Below are 21,236 nucleotides of genomic sequence, written 5' to 3'. Positions count from 1 at the left end.
TTGAAGGCGTCTTGGTATCATTATGTTTCTTTGATATACTGTAAATATGAGTCACTTCCCTAAATTGGATAGATGATACTATGAATAAATGGAAGGAAGAAAGGCAGGAAAGAAAGATAAATAAGGAATACGATGCCCTTAACTTTGTCTTCTCAACACTATGAATAGAAAAATCCTTTTTATGAACAATATGGAAAGTGTATTGTTTTTGAAAATGTTTCAAAATAGTACATTTACTATATAACAATGGGGAAAAAAAATCTGATTTTAATATGATTAAGCGAAAAGCTTTTCCCACAAGAACAAGGAATTTTATGAGCAGTTGTCTTTTGCCCTTCAAGGTGTGTCCGTCACTGAACATGGTCTTAAAATTGACATAGAGTACTCTAGTTTTTGTTACAGGGATTGTCCCACTCCAAATGAATGTCTTAGTGAGCAGATATTCCCCCCAAAAAAACAGGATGTGTGCTCCTCTTTCAGAATGCAAGGCTGAAGGTCACCGCAGAGCTTTACAGAACATGGAGCTTTATTAGGAACAATACGGATAACTCGTTTCGGGGTTTTTATGTACCACTTAGAGTGCATTCCTTCTTCACAAGAGAAAGCTTGATGATTGTGACTACTAAGACATAAGCCATGACATGAGTCTTTTTCTCTTCCTCTTACAGCAATCATTAAGACTGCTCTTTCCAACATGGACAGAGAAGCCAGAGAAGAATATCTTGTTGTCATTCAAGCCAAGGACATGGGTGGACACATGGGTGGACTTTCTGGAACCACAACAGTTACAGTTACCCTGACTGATGTCAATGATAATCCTCCAAAATTTGCAATGAGTAAGTACAGAGGAGATTATTCACTTTTGGGTTTATTTATATTACAACAAATATCTCAATTTGTTGTTTCCATTATATCTATAGGGTATAATTGACATGCCATGACTTCCTAAACCACAATGTTTTTGGAAATCGCAGTGTGTGCACAGCGCATATTTTTTCGCAAGGTGTGGATGGGATTTGCTAGACTCCCGTCCACCTTGCAGTGACTGTTAATGCTGCATTTTTTTCTGTGGCATTTCCGCCTTGGCCAAATTGTGATTTTTACGCCATGTGGGGCTCCGGTTTTAAAGGGATTAATCACTTTAGTCAATAAATTTGTCATAATTGTGATACCCAGATGATCATCAATGTCCCAAATAATGATTAACTATAATTAATGGGAAATCTGACAGCAAGTGCTGCAACGCCACTACAGGAAAAATAAAGCATAACACATTTACATTGAAAACCAATAGATGATACCAAGTTGGATTGATTTTTCTTTATGTGAAATAATATAACTGAAAAACCTATCTTCAAATTTTATGCAACGGAATGTCAAATTGTATTTTTCTTCATGTCATCATATCTGATCTAATTGCATACTCATAATACTTACATTAAAACACACTTAGTTCTGAAAAGCACACAGCTTTCCAATCTTATAGGCAAGCAAACCAGAATTTCTTAGTCTTATTATGACTTTGATATTTTCACTTCAGTTCCATTATAAATATGCATTATCTTAGGAGACAAAGGATGCAGTCATTTTAAATATTACTTTGGGGTAAGATAAATGCTGCAGGGTCTGTGCAAACAGTCCTTTGTACAACAAATATTAACATTTTCAAGATGGAAAGCATTTCCATATCTGAAGTGTTCAGGCCCTTTGCCATGTAATTCAAAGAGCCTGTTTTTATATTGAATGACAAAAAACACTGGATATCAAAAATAAGTTTTTTACTGATCAGTTCAAGGTGAATTGGCTATGTCTCAGCTTATGTTAGAAGACTACTGAGTGTAATCCTTTTACATAAAATACATATATATGTATGCTGAGATAAAATAATTTTAAAAAAATCTATAAAAAGTCAACTCATTGTGAATTTAACTTTAAGTTTGAAAATGTCTCAACCTGAATTTTGATAACTTTATTTACCATGATTTTTTTTTTTGTTATAGAAAATTGAGTTTAGACCAGAAATCTACACAGTACCTCTTAATTCAGGCACATCTCACACCTACTAAGGAATTTATTAAAGCGGGAATAGGAAACACCAGTCTCTATAATTTCCCCTATTATGTGCACAAACCAGCACATAGGTTGATGCTTGATTATCGCTAAGGCCCTATATAGTGAACCACTGCAAAAAAAAAAAAAAAAGCATCATTTTTTGCAGAAGTTCCGTAGAATTTTTTCTTCAATGTTTGCATGGGATTAGCCAGAATCCCATTCCCTTACTGTAAAACATTGCACTTTTTGCTGCAACATTTCCACAGTAGCAAAAATTCTGCATTTTCGCAACAATGTGCTTCAGCCTTATTGTATCTTCTGCAATTGACTCTCCTGCTCCACCAATTCTACTACCCTTAAAATGAAGAGGCTGATGTGCTTGTAGCCTGTAGCCAATGGACATTTTCTTTATACTGAATTGAACTGAGTTAATAGATATCCAAATGTACATATCAAAAGTTGTCACCTACCTCAGTTACGGTTAGGTAGCTCTTAAATATATCCTGACTCTAGAAAATGCATCATCTTTAGTAATGATTCATAAGTAAGTCTTATGCTCTAAAGTGATTGCTTATTAACCTCTTCCAGATTGCCCATAGACTATATACATCAGGGGGTCCCCTCTCTTGTTATGCGAGGATGTACTGATATGTCCTTGCAGTTTTCAGCAGCTGCATGAAATCGTGTAGCCACAGAACGGAGAGTCGGCTGTAACTACAGCTGGAGCTTCCCTAGAGAAGGGAGGGAAGGATTATTACCATTCCTGCCTTCCTGATCGCTATGTGCACAGTGCTCAATAAGCACTGTACAGTATACGCAGCTATAGGTGCCACCAAGATGTGGCGCCCCTCTGACCTGGCAGTCATGTAATCCGCCAGGATCAAAGTCTGTTAGAGCTGCTGGATCCTACAGGACCCAGTTCAGCTCCATAGATATGCACAGGAGGCTGTATTTCCCCTGCAACTGGGGCTGCAACTGAACCAGCTCCAGTTACAAGAAAATCACCCCCCCCCCCCTCCTTATCAGGACACAATGTAAAAAAAAATAGAGAAATAAAGAACGAAAACAGTAGAGAAGTAAAAAAAATTAAATTAAAGTGAAATAAGTAAAAAAAAATAAAAATAAAATAGTGCGCCAACCACAAGCCTTTATTACAGGTTGTAGCCCCACCCCTGACAAAACAATGCAAAATGAAAAATACCATAACAAAGAGAAAAAGCAAGCACTTTGTGCTATTAAATAAAAATGAAAAAGAAACACGTTTTCCCTCCTGTTTTGTTTATATTTTTTGCAGATATAAAAAAAAATTAAAAAGCATTGAAAAATATAAACAACATAAAAATAAAGCCCTATGTGTCACCAAAAAACATGCAGAAATTAGGTGAATAACACAAATTATAAAAATTTTACAGCCCCCAAAACTGCACATACAAAAAACATAAAATTGTATCTGGTTCTGAACCAGAATTTGGCCCGATACGGAAGTGGGAAACAGGCTTCATTATTCAAAGACATTTCTTTTTAATGGGGTGTATAGATAAAGCATTGTGGGGGAAATCCACTAAAAAGTCTGGATTTACTGCTTGCGTATTTACCAGCCAAAGACTTTTCTGTAATAAACAATGGAGAATTTACAATAAAGAGGAGAATATGAAACAACACAGTTTTGCATGTAATAAACTAATGATCTCTAGCTCAAATTCTATTCTTCCCGCCAGGACTCCAATCTATGTCTTGCTGGGCCAGGTTAAAATGGTTGTGTTTCCAGCATAGCTTGTCTTCAATATTTTGTGCTTACATTCAGTTCACAAAGAAAATAACGAGGATTGATTTTAGGAAGAAGAACATATATTCTGCCCTCGCTACATAAATCCATTGCACATAAATATTTCTTCTTGTGTTTTGCATTGGAATCTGTGCCCTACAGTGATAGTCTGAAAACAACAGGACACAATGAAAATGCAGAACAGTCTGTGGTATTCCACTGAGGAAAATACAAATGCTGTTAAATTTACTTTAATAGTGGTGCATTTGTTTTCCATTGCTATCTATGGTATCTAAGACAGTAGGATAGGAAATAATAGATATCAAGTTTAGAGGCACCAATGTGCCCACCCTTCCTTTACATGAATTTTATTGGGAATCTTCTGTTTCTCACAATACCAAGGTGATTATCACAATATGTTAGCAAAACCCTCAACAGGTTGCAATCCACATGAGAGTTACTGGCTGGCAACATATAAGAACAGTTAGCATACATCTCCAGAGTATCAGAAATTGCATAAAGAAGAGGCAACTAGTCTACTACCTTCTCTAAGCATAGAGGACAAGTACAGTGTTGGCCAAAAGTATTGGCACCCCTGCAATTCTGTCAGAAAATACTCAGTTTCTTCCAGAAAATGATTGCCAGCACAAACTCTTTGATATTAAGATCTTCATTTATTTTGCTTGCAATGAAAAAACACAAAAGAGAATGAAAAAAAGTCAAATCATTGATCATTTTACACAAAACTCCAAAAATGGTCCGGACAAAAGTATTGGCACCCTCAGCCTAATACTTGGTAGCACAACCTTTAGACACAATAACTGCGAACAACCACTTCCGGTAACCATCAATAAGTTTCTTAGAAGGCTCTGCTGGAATGTTAGACCATTCTTCTTTGGCAAACTTCTCCAGGTCCCTGAGATTTGAAGGGTGCCTTCTCCAAACCACCATTTTGAGATCTCTCCACAGGTGTTCTATGGGATTCAGGTCTGGACTCATTGCTGACCACTTTAGAAGTCTCCAGTGTTTTCTATCAAACCATTTTCTAGTGATTTTTGAAGTGTGTTTTGGGTTATTGTCCTGCTGGAAGACCCATGACCTCTGAGGGAGACCCAGCTTTCTCACACTGGGCCCTACATTATGCTGCAAAATTTGTTGGTTGTCTTCAGACTTCATAATGCCATGCACACAGTCAAGCAGTCCAGTGCCAGAGGCAGCAAAGCAACCCCAAAACATCAGGGAACCTCCGCCATGTTTGACTGTAGGGACCGTATTCTTTTCTTTGAAGGCCTCTTTTTTCCTCTGTAAACTCTATGTTGATGTCTTTTCCCAAAAAGCTTTATTTTTGTCTCATCTGACCAGAGAACATTCTTCCAAAATGTTTTTGGCTTTCTCAGGTAAGTTTTGCCAAACTCCATCCTGCCTTTTTTATGTCTCTGGGTAAGAAGTGGGGTCTTCCTGGGTATCCTACCATACAGTCCCTTTTCATTCAGACACCGACGGATAGTACGGGTAGACACTGTTGTACCCTCGGACTGCAGAGAAGCTTGAACTTGTTTGGATGTTAGTCAAGGTTCTTTATCCACCATCTGCACAATCTTGCGTTGAAATCTCTCGCAATTTTCCTTTTCCGTCTACATCTAGGGAGGTCAGCCACAGTGCCATGGGCTTTAAACTTCTTGATGACACTGTGCACAGTAGACACAGGAACATTCAGGTCTTTGGAGATGGACTTGTAGCCTTGAGATTGCTCATGCTTCCTCACAATTTTGCTTCTCAAGTCCTCAGACAGTTCTTTGGTCTTCTTTCTTTTCTCCATGCTCAATGTGGTACACACATGGACACAGGACAGAGGTTGAGTCAACTTTAATCCATTTCAACTGGCTGCAAGTGTGATTTAGTTATTGCCACCTCCTGTTACGTGCCTCAGGTAAGTAACAGGTGCTGTTAATTACACAAATCAGAGAAGCATCACATGATTTTTCAAACAATGCCAATACTTTTGTCCACCCCCTTTTTTATGTTTGGTGTGGAATTATATCCAATTTGGCTCCACCATCTTCACTGTTAAAAAGAGACACTTATTAATGCACCACTTTCCAGTCCTTCAGCAAACAAACAGTCTTTTGACTCAAAAATCCAGAGCACTGGGTACCATTTTTATACACCCCAGCTCCTGTGTTTTTGTATAGCTTGGCCTTTCATTCCTTGCTGAAGTCATACCTTTTTGGCTACAGTTCTTCCACAAAGACCACTTTTGGCCTGACTTCTCCAAATAGGAGTTGGAAGTGAAGAAATAGTACTTCACAGCCCTGGTGTTTTTTGTGGACCCAATGTGTAAACAAGAGAAAATCTTCCATACACTAGCACTGTTGCACGAAAAACCTTAACCCTGCCGGCGCAGGTATTATCAAACAGTCCCAGAAAAAAAAGGTATGAATTCAGCATTCAGTCCAGTGTAATATTAAAAACTTAGTACTTTAATTAAGCCATTTAAAAATCCAAAATGACAGAAACCAGTGAAAAAATGAAAAAAGACACAGCACTTACATGAAGACGTTATTTGAGTTACATAGGACAATGGTTACATGAATAAACTTGAGCCGCCTACGCGTTTCAGGGTCCAAGCCCCTTCCTCATGGCGAAGTAAAGACTGAATGAACAGTGTGGCTATTTATACCTCACTGAGGTTAGTTGTTAATTATTTTGTATCTGCTACAGCTGTATTGCAGCCTAGCCACCTTGTTCATTCGAACATAACGACACACCCACAGAAAAACATACATTTAACCTTACAACATTAAAACTATTGTGTGTTACAACATAAAAAATAAATATAAAATAATAAATTTAGACGTGTTCCATTTGAAATGTGTGTTATTTACTCCTTACTTTCTTATATATCTTATTTACCGTACTGGTGTTACTATGGATTTACCCTATATAACTTTATGAACATATGTTCATAACAAATACCTACGGATAAACTTCACCTACCGGTGTTGGACAGCTACAATTGCTTTCTATAGTGGAATCCCCGTTGACAGTGAAGCCCTCGCTTTGGAGAAACAAAAACTATAACCTCCATTGTGTATCTCCGCATAGTTTATATAGTTACTATGGTAGCACGTTTGACGTCTTTCATGTGGTATGCTGCCCTCTGGTTAGTACGTGACTGCAGTTGTTATAGAAACATGTAAATCATGCATCATGTGATGTTACATGGACCAACTTCATTCATTGACACCGATGCTTACACACACTTTGCCGGGCTATCTACTTCCAAAAGGTAAGCACAACCACATTATATGTATAAATGAAGATCTATTTGGTCTCCATTACTTTTAGCTACTTGTTTATATAAACGCAGCCATTTGGCTTTTTAAATGAAAAAACACAATGGTTAATTTTATTTCAATTATTTATGCGGAAAATCAACCTGTTATTTATATTACTGATAGAAATATGATAAATCAGTCTTATAATTTAGACCTGCTGGAAATCTTGTTCCTAGTTCCAGAATCCAGTAGAATTCTCTTTTTAGTAATCTCCTCTTCCAGTCTCCCCCTCTTACCGGTTTTTCCACCCGTTCTATTGCCCAGAACTGAAATGTTTGGAGGGATCCCTGGTGTTGTTGGCTAAAGTGCTTAGATGCACCTGAAATGCTACCTGTTGTTATTTTAGTTGCATCTGCTATATGCTCCGCTATTCTAACTTTTAGCATTCGAGTGGTACATCCTACATAGTACATATCACATGCACTGCACCAAATTAGATATACCACATGGTCTGACCTACAATTTAGAAAACTCTGTATCTGATAATTTTTCTGGGAAACTTTATTGACGAAAGAATTGTTTTTTTTTAGCAAGGAGGAGTTGGAAGTACCTGGGCCCTACTAGTTTCTGCCAGGTCTGAACTTATTGTATTACTGGACATCTCCAGAATTAGAAGACAAGTAGGCATGATGTGCCTTTCATCTGTTACAATAAGTTTCCTTGGTTGAATATTGTGTCTATGGTCCTCATTGTTGGCTCTTCACTGGTCCTTCTTCAAATTTGGCTGTAACAGAAGGGAGTTTGTACAATTAGGGAAGTATCTGATTAGCACCCAATATATTCTGCCATAGGACAATGACTCCAATCATACTGCCAATGCATTGGTAGGCATAGACAACATATATGTCTAGGCACCTCTGTGGATTTATTCAGTTAGTATTACAGGGCCAACAACAATATTATACCAAGGAGGGGAATCCTTTGAGTTTATACAAACACTGGCCCATCCAATAAGTGATAGAGGAAATTGTGGTGCCATTGAAAACTCTAGTTTCCATTGTCATAGGTTAATCAGCATCCTATGAATCTATCCTTACTGTATTTAAAGTAAGTAAATTAGTCTCTGACTAGTCTATTGACGATGGTCACAACTACAGAATATGTTGGTTAGGGAAAATAAATCTAAAGGAACATTATTATACATGCACATTCTAGGAAAGGTTAAAAAGAAGAGGAACAGGGCAATGCCCCAGTGTATCCACAATCTAAGGGGCACATATGGTCTGACTATGCTTGCCTTGGGCACTGTTACTTGGGCCTATTAGACCTGTTATTTTGGCTCTACATAGTTTTAGGCTTGATGTCATTGTGATACTGTTTGTGCTATATTTTAATATATTACAGCTTTCATCTTTCCTGTAATCTGTTTTTTTCTGAGCTAGTCCCTCTTCCTCTATAAAAACCAAAGGTCTACCGAATAATATTTGTCAGGTACCCCCACAGACCGTCATCCAGCTCAGATTAATTTAGTAATACCTCTAAAACACTGAATCCAATGTATTGTTTTCTAGCCATTTTCAAATCCTATTTCAAAGAATAAAGATATAAAAAAGGAAAATTGTAATATATTCCATTAAATTAAATTGATCAGGGAAACACAGCTGGGATTGCTCCCACCCCTCCAAACAGATCTCTGATTACATACAATACATCGGAATTCATCAGCTTGTTGATTCTGTGCCGGACAGCGATGTGAATTCATGATTAAATTGTGAGTCTACCGTCCCCTCTTGGGTTTTAAAAATCAAAAAAGATGAACTTGTTCTATTCTTACAAGCTCTCCAGAAAATCGCTTTATAGCCATTTCACAAGAAATTGTAGTGTTTACCTAAAAGCGCATTGAACATTCCTATTAAGTAGCCGGGATCCACTGGGGCTATTTTAATCCATTAGTTTGCAAGATACATTACACAGATATTTCTATGCAGTGAATTGCGTACTATCTTCAGAAACTGTGTAAACTCATTGTATGATTTCAAATTAGTTTATCCCAAAAGAGAATAAACAAAATGTATACAAAGAAAGATGCAGTGAAGTGTAAATGAGTCTCCAAGCTCTGTATGGTGGAGTTTCAAGTATATAGAAAGATAAAGCAGGCATTAGAAAAATAGATACATAATAGTAAATAATAATGGGAAAAATAATAATACAATAAAGCAAAAAAAATACAACACAGCTAGTAATTATTATGGCAAATTACTCAGCTTCTTGTTACGAGTCTTTATCATTATCATTATTATCATCATCACTATTAGAGATGAGCGAACAGTAAAATGTTCGAGATTCGATATTCGTTTTGAGTAGCCCCTCAATATTCGACTACTCAAATCGAATATCGAATCCTATTATAGTCTATGGGGGAAAATGCTCGTTTCAGGGGTAGGCAACATTCGATCAAATTATACTTACCAAGTCGACGAGTGATGGTCGGGCTGGTTCCTCCGTGGCATCTTCCGGCTGTACATTCACTCTGCCAGGCATCAGGCCTTGGCAGAGCCGACTGCGCATGCCTGCACTACAAGTGGACATGCGCAGTCGGCTCTGCCCGGGCCCGATGCCTGGCAGAGTGAATTCAGAGCCGGAAGACGCCGCGGGGAAGCTGCACAGAGAAGATTTCTAAAGGTAGGAGAAGAACCAGCGTTGATTGGCCGACTGTATAGCATTCGGCCAATCAATGCTGGTTCTGCATCAAACTTTTCCATTCGAATAGCGAGTGGTACTCGATCGAGTATGACTATTTTGAATACCGTAGTATTCGATCGAATAACTACTTGATCGAATACTACTCGCTCATCTCTAATCAGTATCATTAGTAAGAATAGTCATAGTAGTAGCAGTAATGTAAGAATATATATATATATATATATATATATATATATATATATATATATATATATATTCCTATGGGCAGCATTGCTAGCAATATTGCTTTGCAGCACTGAGGTCCCACGTTCAATTCTATAACATTTGTATGACATTTATATGTGACTGTCTGGGTATTTTTTAGTTAATGCACCAACAATTGTTTTATTGCTGTTTAAAGTCTTATAAAGTAATGTAATATTGTGTGTAGCATTGATTCAGAGTGTAGTATTGAGTCCCCTTTTTGGCATTGGTGGAGGTCCCAGAAGTTCAACCCCCACCAATCATGAAGAGATGGTATGTGCTAGTGATATACCATTACTTATTGAGATGGGATACCCTTAGGAAATCTTCCAAAACAATTTACTATAATTAAATTCTACATTTTCTCCTCCAGCAGTCAACACTAGGGGGAGCTCCGTCCATTTTGTATGTACAGTAGGTTTATATGTATGCAAAAAGTTCTATAAATTTGTAAACAGCAATTTCCTTGCAGTGTTAGCAAAAATAAATGTGTCACTTAGCTCAGTGAATACGAGAAGGGAAATAGTAGCTTTGCATCAGCAAACACTGAGCCACAGCCCTTATAATGATATAAATCGTATGCTACAGATTTGTTGCAACATTTCTGTAAGTAAAAATCAGTTCCATTCATCCATGTGATGAAAGGAGGCAAGCATATAGATTTCTGCAAATCACATTCGGATGAATAGGATAGTTGTATGAAGGCACCTTAAAGTCTACCTGTAGAGATATCACTGATGCTTACAAGTGCACAGACTGTTTAATACCTCTTCTAGATCTACATATTGGTACAAAACGTTAAACTCTACATATGCAAATTAAAATAATACAAGAATTGCATATTGTATGCAGGTAGCGCTCATGAAGAAATGTTAATGCCCCCATTAGCAGCAGGCATGAAATACCTAATGTTCTGCTGCTTTCTTGTTACGTCTCATCACAATATAGAGTCTTTACAGTTAACAGTCTCCATAATTTTTAATCTTCTTAGTTTGTGCCTGGTTTTTTGTGTAAACTGCACATTTGTGTTTTGTTACTAAACATTCGCCATAGCCGGTGAGTTTCCTGCGGAACAAATGATCTGCGTCTTGTCACAATATGGGAAGCTTTTCAAACATTTGTGACTCATCAATACGAATGGAAAAGAAATTTGGCAAAAATATCTTCAGTTGTGTTAACTATATCCTTAAAATGGAGTGGTCTGCTCATAGCTTATAGGTTCAACTACCATGACTATTACCAGAAATGTTATGTAAATTATATAAATATTAATAATAATTTAAAGGGGTTTCTGTTTTCACAATACTGATAACATACCCTTAGGCGAATATCCTTAGGCCAACTCTACCAATGAGCTGTTTGAAGGGGCCATGTTGCTTGGAGGAGTGACGGAACCACTTAAATGGGACCAATAGCATGGTCCTTGCTGGCATCTGGAAAATGTTGGTTAAAAACCAAAACTTTATTTTAAATCCATGGTAACAAGTGCACATCCATAGCGATAAAACCAACTATGGATTTCAACTTCTACTAGTATATGAACCATATGCATAAAGTAAACTGTTAAGCAAGTCCAAGTATTGCAGGATCTTCAAACAGCTGATCCGCGGGGGTGCCAAAAATTGGACCCATATGTCTAAAATAAATGGTATGCCCTTTAATAAGGAGGTTTCCTTTATATCTATGTTGTTTGCAGGCATTATGGCGATAATATTAATGAGGTACCCTTTTCGGGATTGGTGGGATCCCAGAAGTCCAACCTCCACCAGTTACAAAGAGATGTTATATGCTAGTCATATACCATACTGTATATCCTTATGTAAATCTGAACACATTTATAGTCTGCTGTTAATTTATCTTTGTTCTTTCATGGTAGCATTTACTTACCTTAATTTAGACCCCCATGCTCCTAATGTATACATATGTGTATGTCTAGTGTTTATGGCTTACATGTTGATCGGCCAATGTGAATGAAGAAACTGCAGTGCTTTTTTGAGCACTACCACCCTATCAAACAGCTTGCAGAGGTACAAAGGGTTAATCCCATATCAATATGATATTGACAGTCTACGCTAAGGCCATCAATGTTGTGAACATGGAAAATACTTTTAAAGGAAGACGTACATCTGCTTTAATGCTTATCTATTAAATATGCAAAGCCATAATAAAAACAAAAATGTGTATCCATCTCCTATTCAAACTAATGTGTCTACATGGTAACAGACTGCCAAAGAAGCATGCGTGTAGTCTGATCCTGTAGTCGTGTTTTACTCAATGCATTGGTCATTACACTACAGACAATAGGAGAGGGGGCAGAGGGAGAAAAGTAACACATGAATGCACAAACTGTATAGGCTTTGTAGGAACTGTATACACCAAACAGACTACTGTATATGCCAAATAATGGTATGGTACACTTGGCAAAACAATACAAATAGAAATCTTCTGTATTAATAAAATTGTTAAAGCATATCTCCAATAATAAAAACACTTTTCATAAAAAAACAGAACAGGTGAAACTCACTGAATCTCACTAAGAGTGTAGCAGAGTTTAGTAGCTGCAGTATGTGTGTCTTTTCTAGCAGAATACCCCCTTCATAGACTTCTATGTAGGAAGTAACTTGTAAGTGCTGAAGGAAACGTCTTTAAATAGTTCCATACTTCCCATAGATTATATATGTACAAGTGGTCACCTCTGCAAGGATGCATATATATGCCCTTTAAGTATTAAGCAGCTGCATGAGCAGGGAGCCAGCTATTACAGTAGCCAGACATCCCAGAAAGAAGGTAAGGGTGGTTTATTACTAGTCTTAGACTCTTAAGACCCTAGAGTATAATAGGTGTAGGCCCAAGTGCCATGTAAGAAATAAACATTTATGCTCACCTTCCCTTTCTTATTTCAGACTTCTTACTGTGTCTGTGGATTTATGTCTTCCTCCACCAGAATGCATCTAGAAGAGGAAGACATAGATCGCTGCATGCCACCAGGAAGTCAATTATGGGAGCCATCATGATGCAACTCCTCCATTGGCCCAGCATTCATGAGGTCTGTCCTAGAGGACCCAGTTCTGCACTAAGTCATAGGAGGCTGCATACATACAAATGTATTAGCCTAATCTACAGAGGAAATCGGCAAAAGAAAATAAACAAAATCAAAAATGTTAAAATGTCACCAAAAGGTCCAAAAAAGGTAAAAAAAATACATATACATACATACACACATAAAGAAAAATTATATATATATATATATATATATATATATATATATATATATATATAAACTTTTTTTGAAACACACTGTAACTACCAATCTCACATTACCAGTTCTAGCCACACCCCAACATAAAGCTATATGTATCACCAAAAAAAAACAGACACAAAAACATCAAAACCTATGAAAATAAATAAATAAATAAATAAATAAATAAATAAAGTAAATAAAATCCTAAAATGTAGCCAGTCTTGAAGTAGTTAGTAAGATACATTATACAGTATTATATTCACTCTGTAATTGGAGGTACACTTTAACATAAGCAATCAAAATATTTATGAATTTGCTTCCAGGATTGCAGCAAGTTTCTTTTACAGAAATCTAAGAAGAATGAGAATGGATATACATAAGCAGCTATTAACCAAGCAGAGGTGAGATAGGTGAAGGCGCCTGGCAGCAGCATTCTTTATTGATTAGCCATGCCAAGCAAACGAAGAAAGAGCAGTAAGACTGGGGCAGTAAATCTACATCTGGACTGAATAGTGGAAGCTTGGAAAACAGACATTTACATTTTTCTTTTACGTATTTCCAGTATATACTGGACAAGCACAATCACTTTAGTGAAAACTTTCATGGGGATCATAGCAGTCGCTACTGATCACACATTGTCAGCATAATTTAGAGCAAGTACTGTAACCATTGAGCTGCATAGTAAACTATGTTTACTAGTTTTTGGGGTTTTTTTTGGCCCCTCCCCTGTCCTCCACCTATTATATTCTGGGGTCTGAAAATTCAGAGTATAATTATTTACTGAAATGCAAATGAGGCCATTTTAGGTCATTCAAGAAAAAAACAACATTTTTTTTTATTTTTGTTAAAAACAGAACAGTTTGGAATAGTCGGGTCAAATCCTGTTTATTATGACTCACTCAGTGCCCATTCACCCATTTCTAAGCAAAACAATTGCTACAGTATCCCTGGTGCCTTTAATCTTTAGGGAAGTCTTATTGTTGTAGAGAAAATGATATTGCAAAGTGCTTGCAAGATCCTTGACAGGATACAAGTAAGGGAGCCTGCTCACGGAGTTTACACTCGCTCATTCTGAACATAAAACTCATTCAGAGTGAGCGGCGTAAAAAACAGATCCCATTGACTTGAATGGGTGCTGGCATACATGCGTATCACAATAAAAGCAATAGGTAAAAAAGCCTTCCATTCATTTAAATGGGGAGCACGCATATACCAGCGCCCATTCAAGTCAATGGGATCTGTTTTTTACGCCGCTCACTCTGAACGAGTTTTACGTTCAGAATGAGTGAGCGTAAACTCCGTGTGAAGGCTCCCTAACACAACCACTGAGTGGCCACTGATCATACATATCAGTAAAAAGGTAAAGGAGGCCACATATTAGAATTGTAATAAATCTGAGACAGGCATCTTATGATGCTACATGGGCCATATTTGCATGGGTAGAATTTTACTATGGCTTTCGTCAAGATCAGGTTCTCATACGTTGCTAAATGTTTGGAAACACAATGGATACACTTCAGTAAATCAGGTTGGTGGAGCCTACGATCTGAGAGCTTTACTCATTTTGAGAATAAAACTCTATAGAGCAGCCTTTCCCAACATTTAGATGCCTCGTAAGCCTTACTAACAGAAACTTACATAAAACTACCCTCCAGACTACATTTATATACTGTGCTGTCTGTAAAAAGCACAGCATGGGCATAGTATAATCACACCCTGGGGTGCACATGCCAGAGGTTGAGAACCTGGGCTACAGTGGTTTTATACCCCTTTGACAGAGCTCAGAGATTTACTAAGCTACTCTTTCTACGTTCATTGGTTTTAATGGTCCTATACTTAGAGTGTTTTCTCAGCTTTGTAATAACAGAAATCTCTGATCATTGTCAAAGGGGCTTACACTCAGGAGGACCATTTTATTCTAGGAATCTGAGGTGGTCTAAAACCCCAGACTTCATCAATATTGTTTCTACAGATGTACAGATGTCACCCTTTTTAATTTGACAGCTAATGAGATAAGTTAGCAGTTGCAGTCCTCTTTAACTCCTTTCTGCTCAGTACTATATTATTGTGTTGCACTGAGCATATAGTTAACGCTCAGCACCGTCATAGTATAGCACAGTTCTGTAGCAGGCATGGGAGCTGTGACTGCTATATGACTTCTGCGTTCCGTATTATACAGCTGGTGTCTAGTACTAGGTTGGGAATAGGTAAAAGCTCTGACTGTGGCAGTTAAACCACTCAAATGCCATAATCAATATTGATCAGGTTATCTCATGGTTAATGCTTGAGAGAACTCCCTCATTCCCCGTCTCGGTGTCCCTCTGGGTTCCAAGGGCTTACTGTGGCAGGTAGGAGGCTAATTAACAGCTTCCTGGCTGCTTTGTTTTATTGCACATAGGTTGTCAATGTCAATGTACTGCAATTGAGAACTATTGCAGTATATTGTACAGATGATGAAGTGATCCCAGGTTCAAGTTCCTTTGTAGGACAGTAAAAAAAAAAAAAAAAGTGAAAAGTATTAAACATGAATAATAAAGCTAAAAAAAACTTTTTTTTTAATTTTGATAATAAATAACTTAATAACAAAAATAAACATATTAGGTATCGTCGTGTGCATAAAAATCAAAACTATCCAAAAATAATGTGATTTATCCCATACAGTATATAAAAAAAAATATATACTGTGATGTGCAAATGAATTTGATTTGGTGACCTCATCTTCCTCAAACAGGCAATAAAAAGTGATCAAAAAATAGTACATAAAATAAAATGACGGGGCAACACGGTGGCTCAGTGGTTATTGCTGCAGCCTTGCAGCGCTGGAGTCCTGGGTTCAAATCTCTCCAGTAACAACATCCGCAAGGAGTTTGTATGTTCTCCCCATGCTTTCATGGATTTCCTCCCATTCTACAAAGACATATCGATAGGAAAAAAAAAAAAGTACATTGTGATCTTTATATGGGGCCAAGTAAAAGTGCAACTTGTTGCTATGTCAACAGAAAAATAAAGTTCTGAATATTTGAAAGGCAGAGATGGAAAATATAAAAGATGTTACTAAGACTTATCCACCAAACTACCCTGCACCCTTAAAGGGTTAACTTGACTTTTTTGAGCTATCATGCTGCAGTGCGTTATCAAGTTCCCTTTAAAAAAGGGGCTACATCTGTATCCATGAGCGATCAGAAGACCATTTTTACTGGATTTCCCCTTTAAAGACTTGACTACCAAACAGACTCCTGTCTATGTGAGATACATTAGATGATTAATATATGATCAAACAAATGTGAATTTATTCAGCACTTTGGTAACCCATCTAGGCTAATGCAGAGTAAAACATGCAAATGAGTCCCCGTATTGTTCATTATCCAATATATTAATAGTGTCTAATGGTTCTAAATTAAAGTTCCCACATCTCTAATTATCTCTGAGGTTTCTTAATATTAGGCATCAATGATCTTCACGATGGGTTTAGTCCTGCAGACAGTCAGATACTTTTACCCATAGAATTGAGTTGCGCACAGTTGGGGGTAGCTGTGCATCTCTTATTGTGTACTTAGCAGTCTTAAGAAGATTGTTTGCACTTTTTCTCCAGATGTTCTATTATTAGACGGCAAAGTCAAGATCGACTCCCGAAATACAAGTTTTAGGAGAACACTAAATCTTACTTAATTGGACGGAGCAATATTTCACACCAGAATATACACACAATCTTTAATTAGGTTCCGCCGAGAGATTTAGGAGAACGAAAGGGGAATTGTTCATCAGTGCATTAAAGGTTTTAGGAACAAGGACCATTATTCAGTCATGTGTAGAGCTTGCCAAAGGGCATTGGTGCATGGTTTGTAATTGGATTTTGTCAGAAGACATTGCATGATTGTAAATACAAGGAAAACAAATTTCTCAAATGCAACATATTGACTGCAGATTGCAGATCCAAATGGGAAATAATCAAACGGAAAGAGGAGATTCCTTTCCGTTCAACAAAAAGAAGACATAGTGTAGCAATTACGCAATAAGGATTGGTAAAATTTGCAAAGAGTATGGGTATACTTTACGACCATTGCGCTTTTATGGTAAAAAATTCCTATAAATGTACAAAGGAAGTTTTAGGCATGTTGAGGGCGGCAGCTGCAAGAATCTTGTTTTTAGCAGCTGCTTAATTAACATGCCGCTGCTAAATCTCACATCAGGCTCCTGGGATGATGTGCTGGGTCACAGTACATCTGTATCATAGAGCATACCTACAGGAGAACAGGAATATCAAGACATTACACTACTGGGATGACTGCAGGCACATTCTAGACTGCACGGCAGAGAACTAATCATTCAAAGGATAGAAAAATAGATGGATAGATAGATAGAGAGAGAGAGAGAGAGAGAGAGAGAGAGAGATAGATAGATAGATAGATAGATAGATAGATAGATAGATAGATAGATAGGACGGAAACCCCTGGGCGGACAGCAAATGCCAGTGTGAACGCCCCCTTAATATGACCATGCAGGCTGGGTTAGGACAAATTTCCTGACTTTTAATATAAGCAAGAATATTTCATAGACAGGAAGGAAAGAGCTTAAAACGTTGATAAATTGAAACCTAGAATACCCAGATCACGTTTTTAACATCAGTTTAACAGATGCAAAAAATGGACTAAATAAACAGGTGCAAAAACAGACGCAAATAGATGGCCATCTGTTTCCATGAACATCAATGTTAAAAAAAAGGATACATAGCTGTCCGTTTTTTTTGGACGGACACAAAACTATGGTATGCTACATTTTTGGGTCCTTTAAAAAAAAAAAAAAAAAAAAAAGGACAGCAACATATCCATTTTTTTAACATATACTGTGATCGGAATAGAGCCTTAAAATGTTTGGAAAGATGAATGAGCTACATATGTGTCCCTTCTTACCTTTGCTCTTGGTTAAGAACTCCAATTTTTCATATAACCATTTCAATATAATATTGCAGCATAGTAACAAACCAGAAACAGACTGCAGTATAAATCCCAATTAGGGATTATGTTAATGTCAAAAAAAAAAAAAAAAGTTGGTGACCTTATATGGGTATGTTGAGTCAAGAGGAACAGTAAGGAAGGACACATCTGCACGGGGTATATATATTGAGGTACTGACTATATTAACTTTAAATGTAATGTTTTCTCTCCCTTATTTGTAAGGTCAGTATCAGTTTGTAATCCCAGAAGACATTGCTATTGGTGATCCAATTGGACGAGTAAGGGCAAACGACAGAGACATCGGAGACAATGCTAAATCCTCATTTGATATCATTGATGGTGATGGGAGGGACATCTTTGAAATCACTACAGACTCCCAAACACAGGAAGGAGTCCTTCGTCTACGAAGGGTATGTTATAATTTAACATTATTATGTATAGACAACTCATCCATAGTGAATGCCATTTTTGTTTGATGTACTTTGTAAATATAAACATTTGTGGTGCATTTTTGTCGCACGTAGGCACGTTAGGCCACGCATGTGTCTAAAACAATAGATAAAGGTGGAACACAGCATGCTAGGAAATTTTTGGATGCAAAATATGCCAGAATTATTGAATCCAAATATTTTTTTCAAATAATTTGGACTATGTTGCCTTGTAGAGGAGCTCAAATTTCAAATACGTGTAGGATTGACGGGTCTTCTCAGGGCTTGTGTCAGCAACAGACTAGCCAATGCTTGAGAAGGCAATGGATAGATATCTGGATAAGCATGGTATGTATCCATATCAAGTCAAAAGTGGGTAGATAGGGGACTCACTATGACTCTGTCACCAAGGGCTTTCCATTATTGTCAAATTCAGATTGGTAAAAGTGAACTTATGGGTTTGTAGATATTGAAAGGTGAGTCACGGTCTAATAGGGATCACTGAAAACACAAATTATCATGTTCAAATGTTTTTAGTGATCCCTATTATATAGTCACTAGAGATGAGCGAACACTAAAATGTTCGAGGTTCGAAATTCGATTCGAACAGCCGCTCACTGTTCGAGTGTTCGAATGGGTTTCGAACCCCATTATAGTCTATGGGGAACATAAACTCGTTAAGGGGGAAACCCAAATTCGTGTCTGGAGGGTCACCAAGTCCACTATGACACCCCAGGAAATGATACCAACACCCTGGAATGACACTGGGACAGCAGGGGAAGCATGTCTGGGGGCATAAAAGTCACTTTATTTCATGGAAATCCCTGTCAGTTTGCGATTTTCGCAAGCTAACTTTTCCCCATAGAAATGCATTGGCCAGTGCTGATTGGCCAGAGTACGGAACTCGACCAATCAGCGCTGGCTCTGCTGGAGGAGGCGGAGTCTAAGATAGCTCCACACCAGTCTCCATTCAGGTCCGACCTTAGACTCCGCCTCCTCCGGCAGAGCCAGCGCTGATTGGCCGAAGGCTGGCCAATGCATTCCTATGCGAATGCAGACTTAGCAGTGCTGAGTCAGTTTTGCTCAACTACACATCTGATGCACACTCGGCACTGCTACATCAGATGTAGCAATCTGATGTAGCAGAGCCGAGGGTGCACTAGAACCCCTGTGCAAACTCAGTTCACGCTAATAGAATGCATTGGCCAGCGCTGATTGGCCAATGCATTCTATTAGCCCGATGAAGTAGAGCTGAATGTGTGTGCTAAGCACACACATTCAGCACTGCTTCATCAAGCCAATACAATGCATTAGCCAGTGCTGATTGGCCAGAGTACGGAATTCGGCCAATCAGCGCTGGCCAATGCATTCTATTAGCCCGATGAAGTAGAGCTGAATGTGTGTGCTAAGCACACACATTCAGCACTGCTTCATCAAGCCAATACAATGCATTAGCCAGTGCTGATTGGCCAGAGTACGGAATTCGGCCAATCAGCGCTGGCTCTGCTGGAGGAGGCGGAATCTAAGATCGCTCCACACCAGTCTCCATTCAGGTCCGACCTTAGACTCCGCCTCCTCCGGCAGAGCCAGCGCTGATTGGCCGAAGGCTGGCCAATGCATTCCTATGCGAATGCAGACTTAGCAGTGCTGAGTCAGTTTTGCTCAACTACACATCTGATGCACACTCGGCACTGCTACATCAGATGTAGCAATCTGATGTAGCAGAGCCGAGGGTGCACTAGAACCCCTGTGCAAACTCAGTTCACGCTAATAGAATGCATTGGCCAGCGCTGATTGGCCAATGCATTCTATTAGCCCGATGAAGTAGAGCTGAATGTGTGTGCTAAGCACACACATTCAGCACTGCTTCATCAAGCCAATACAATGCATTAGCCAGTGCTGATTGGCCAGCACACACTTAGCTCTACTTCATCAGGCTAATAGAATACATTGGCCAATCAGCGCTGGCCAATGCATTCTATTAGCTTGATGAAGCAGAGTGTGCACAAGGGTTCAAGCGCACCCTCGGCTCTGATGTAGCAGAGCTGAGGGTGCACAAGGGTTCAAGTGCACCCTCGGCTCTCCTACATCAGAGCCGAGGGTGCGCTTGAACCCTTGTGCAGCCTCGGCTCTGCTACATCAGAGCCGAGGGTGCGCTTGAACCCTTGTGCACACTCTGCTTCATCAAGCTAATAGAATGCATTGGCCAGCACTGATTGGCCAGAGTACGGAATTCGGCCAATCAGCGCTGGCCAATGCATCCCTATGGGAAAAAGTTTATCTCACAAAAATCACAATTACACACCCGATAGAGCCCCAAAAAGTTATTTTTAATAACATTCCCCCCTAAATAAAGGTTATCCCTAGCTATCCCTGCCTGTACAGCTATCCCTGTCTCATAGTCACAAAGTTCACATTCTCATATGACCCGGATTTGAAATCCACTATTCGTCTAAAATGGAGGTCACCTGATTTCGGCAGCCAATGACTTTTTCCAATTTTTTTCAATGCCCCCAGTGTCGTAGTTCCTGTCCCACCTCCCCTGCGCTGTTATTGGTGCAAAAAAGGCGC

The 21,236-nt window shown here is 38.4% G+C and overlaps 1 protein-coding gene across 1 annotated transcript in view; it reads left to right on the top strand.

Annotated features, from left to right (window-relative positions):
* Positions 1–21,236, top strand: part of LOC142213555 (cadherin-8) — a 344,980-nt gene that overhangs the window by 201,442 nt on the left and 122,302 nt on the right. Inside the window, exons 5-6 of the mRNA XM_075281925.1 lie at positions 669–836; positions 18,460–18,647. Coding sequence (XP_075138026.1) covers positions 669–836; positions 18,460–18,647 — 356 coding nt within the window. The remainder of the gene's footprint in view (positions 1–668; positions 837–18,459; positions 18,648–21,236) is intronic.

Source organism: Leptodactylus fuscus, chromosome 7 (assembly GCF_031893055.1).
Source record: "Leptodactylus fuscus isolate aLepFus1 chromosome 7, aLepFus1.hap2, whole genome shotgun sequence".
Taxonomy (NCBI): Eukaryota; Metazoa; Chordata; class Amphibia; order Anura; family Leptodactylidae; genus Leptodactylus; species Leptodactylus fuscus.
This window is presented reverse-complemented; position numbering and strand designations above follow the sequence as displayed.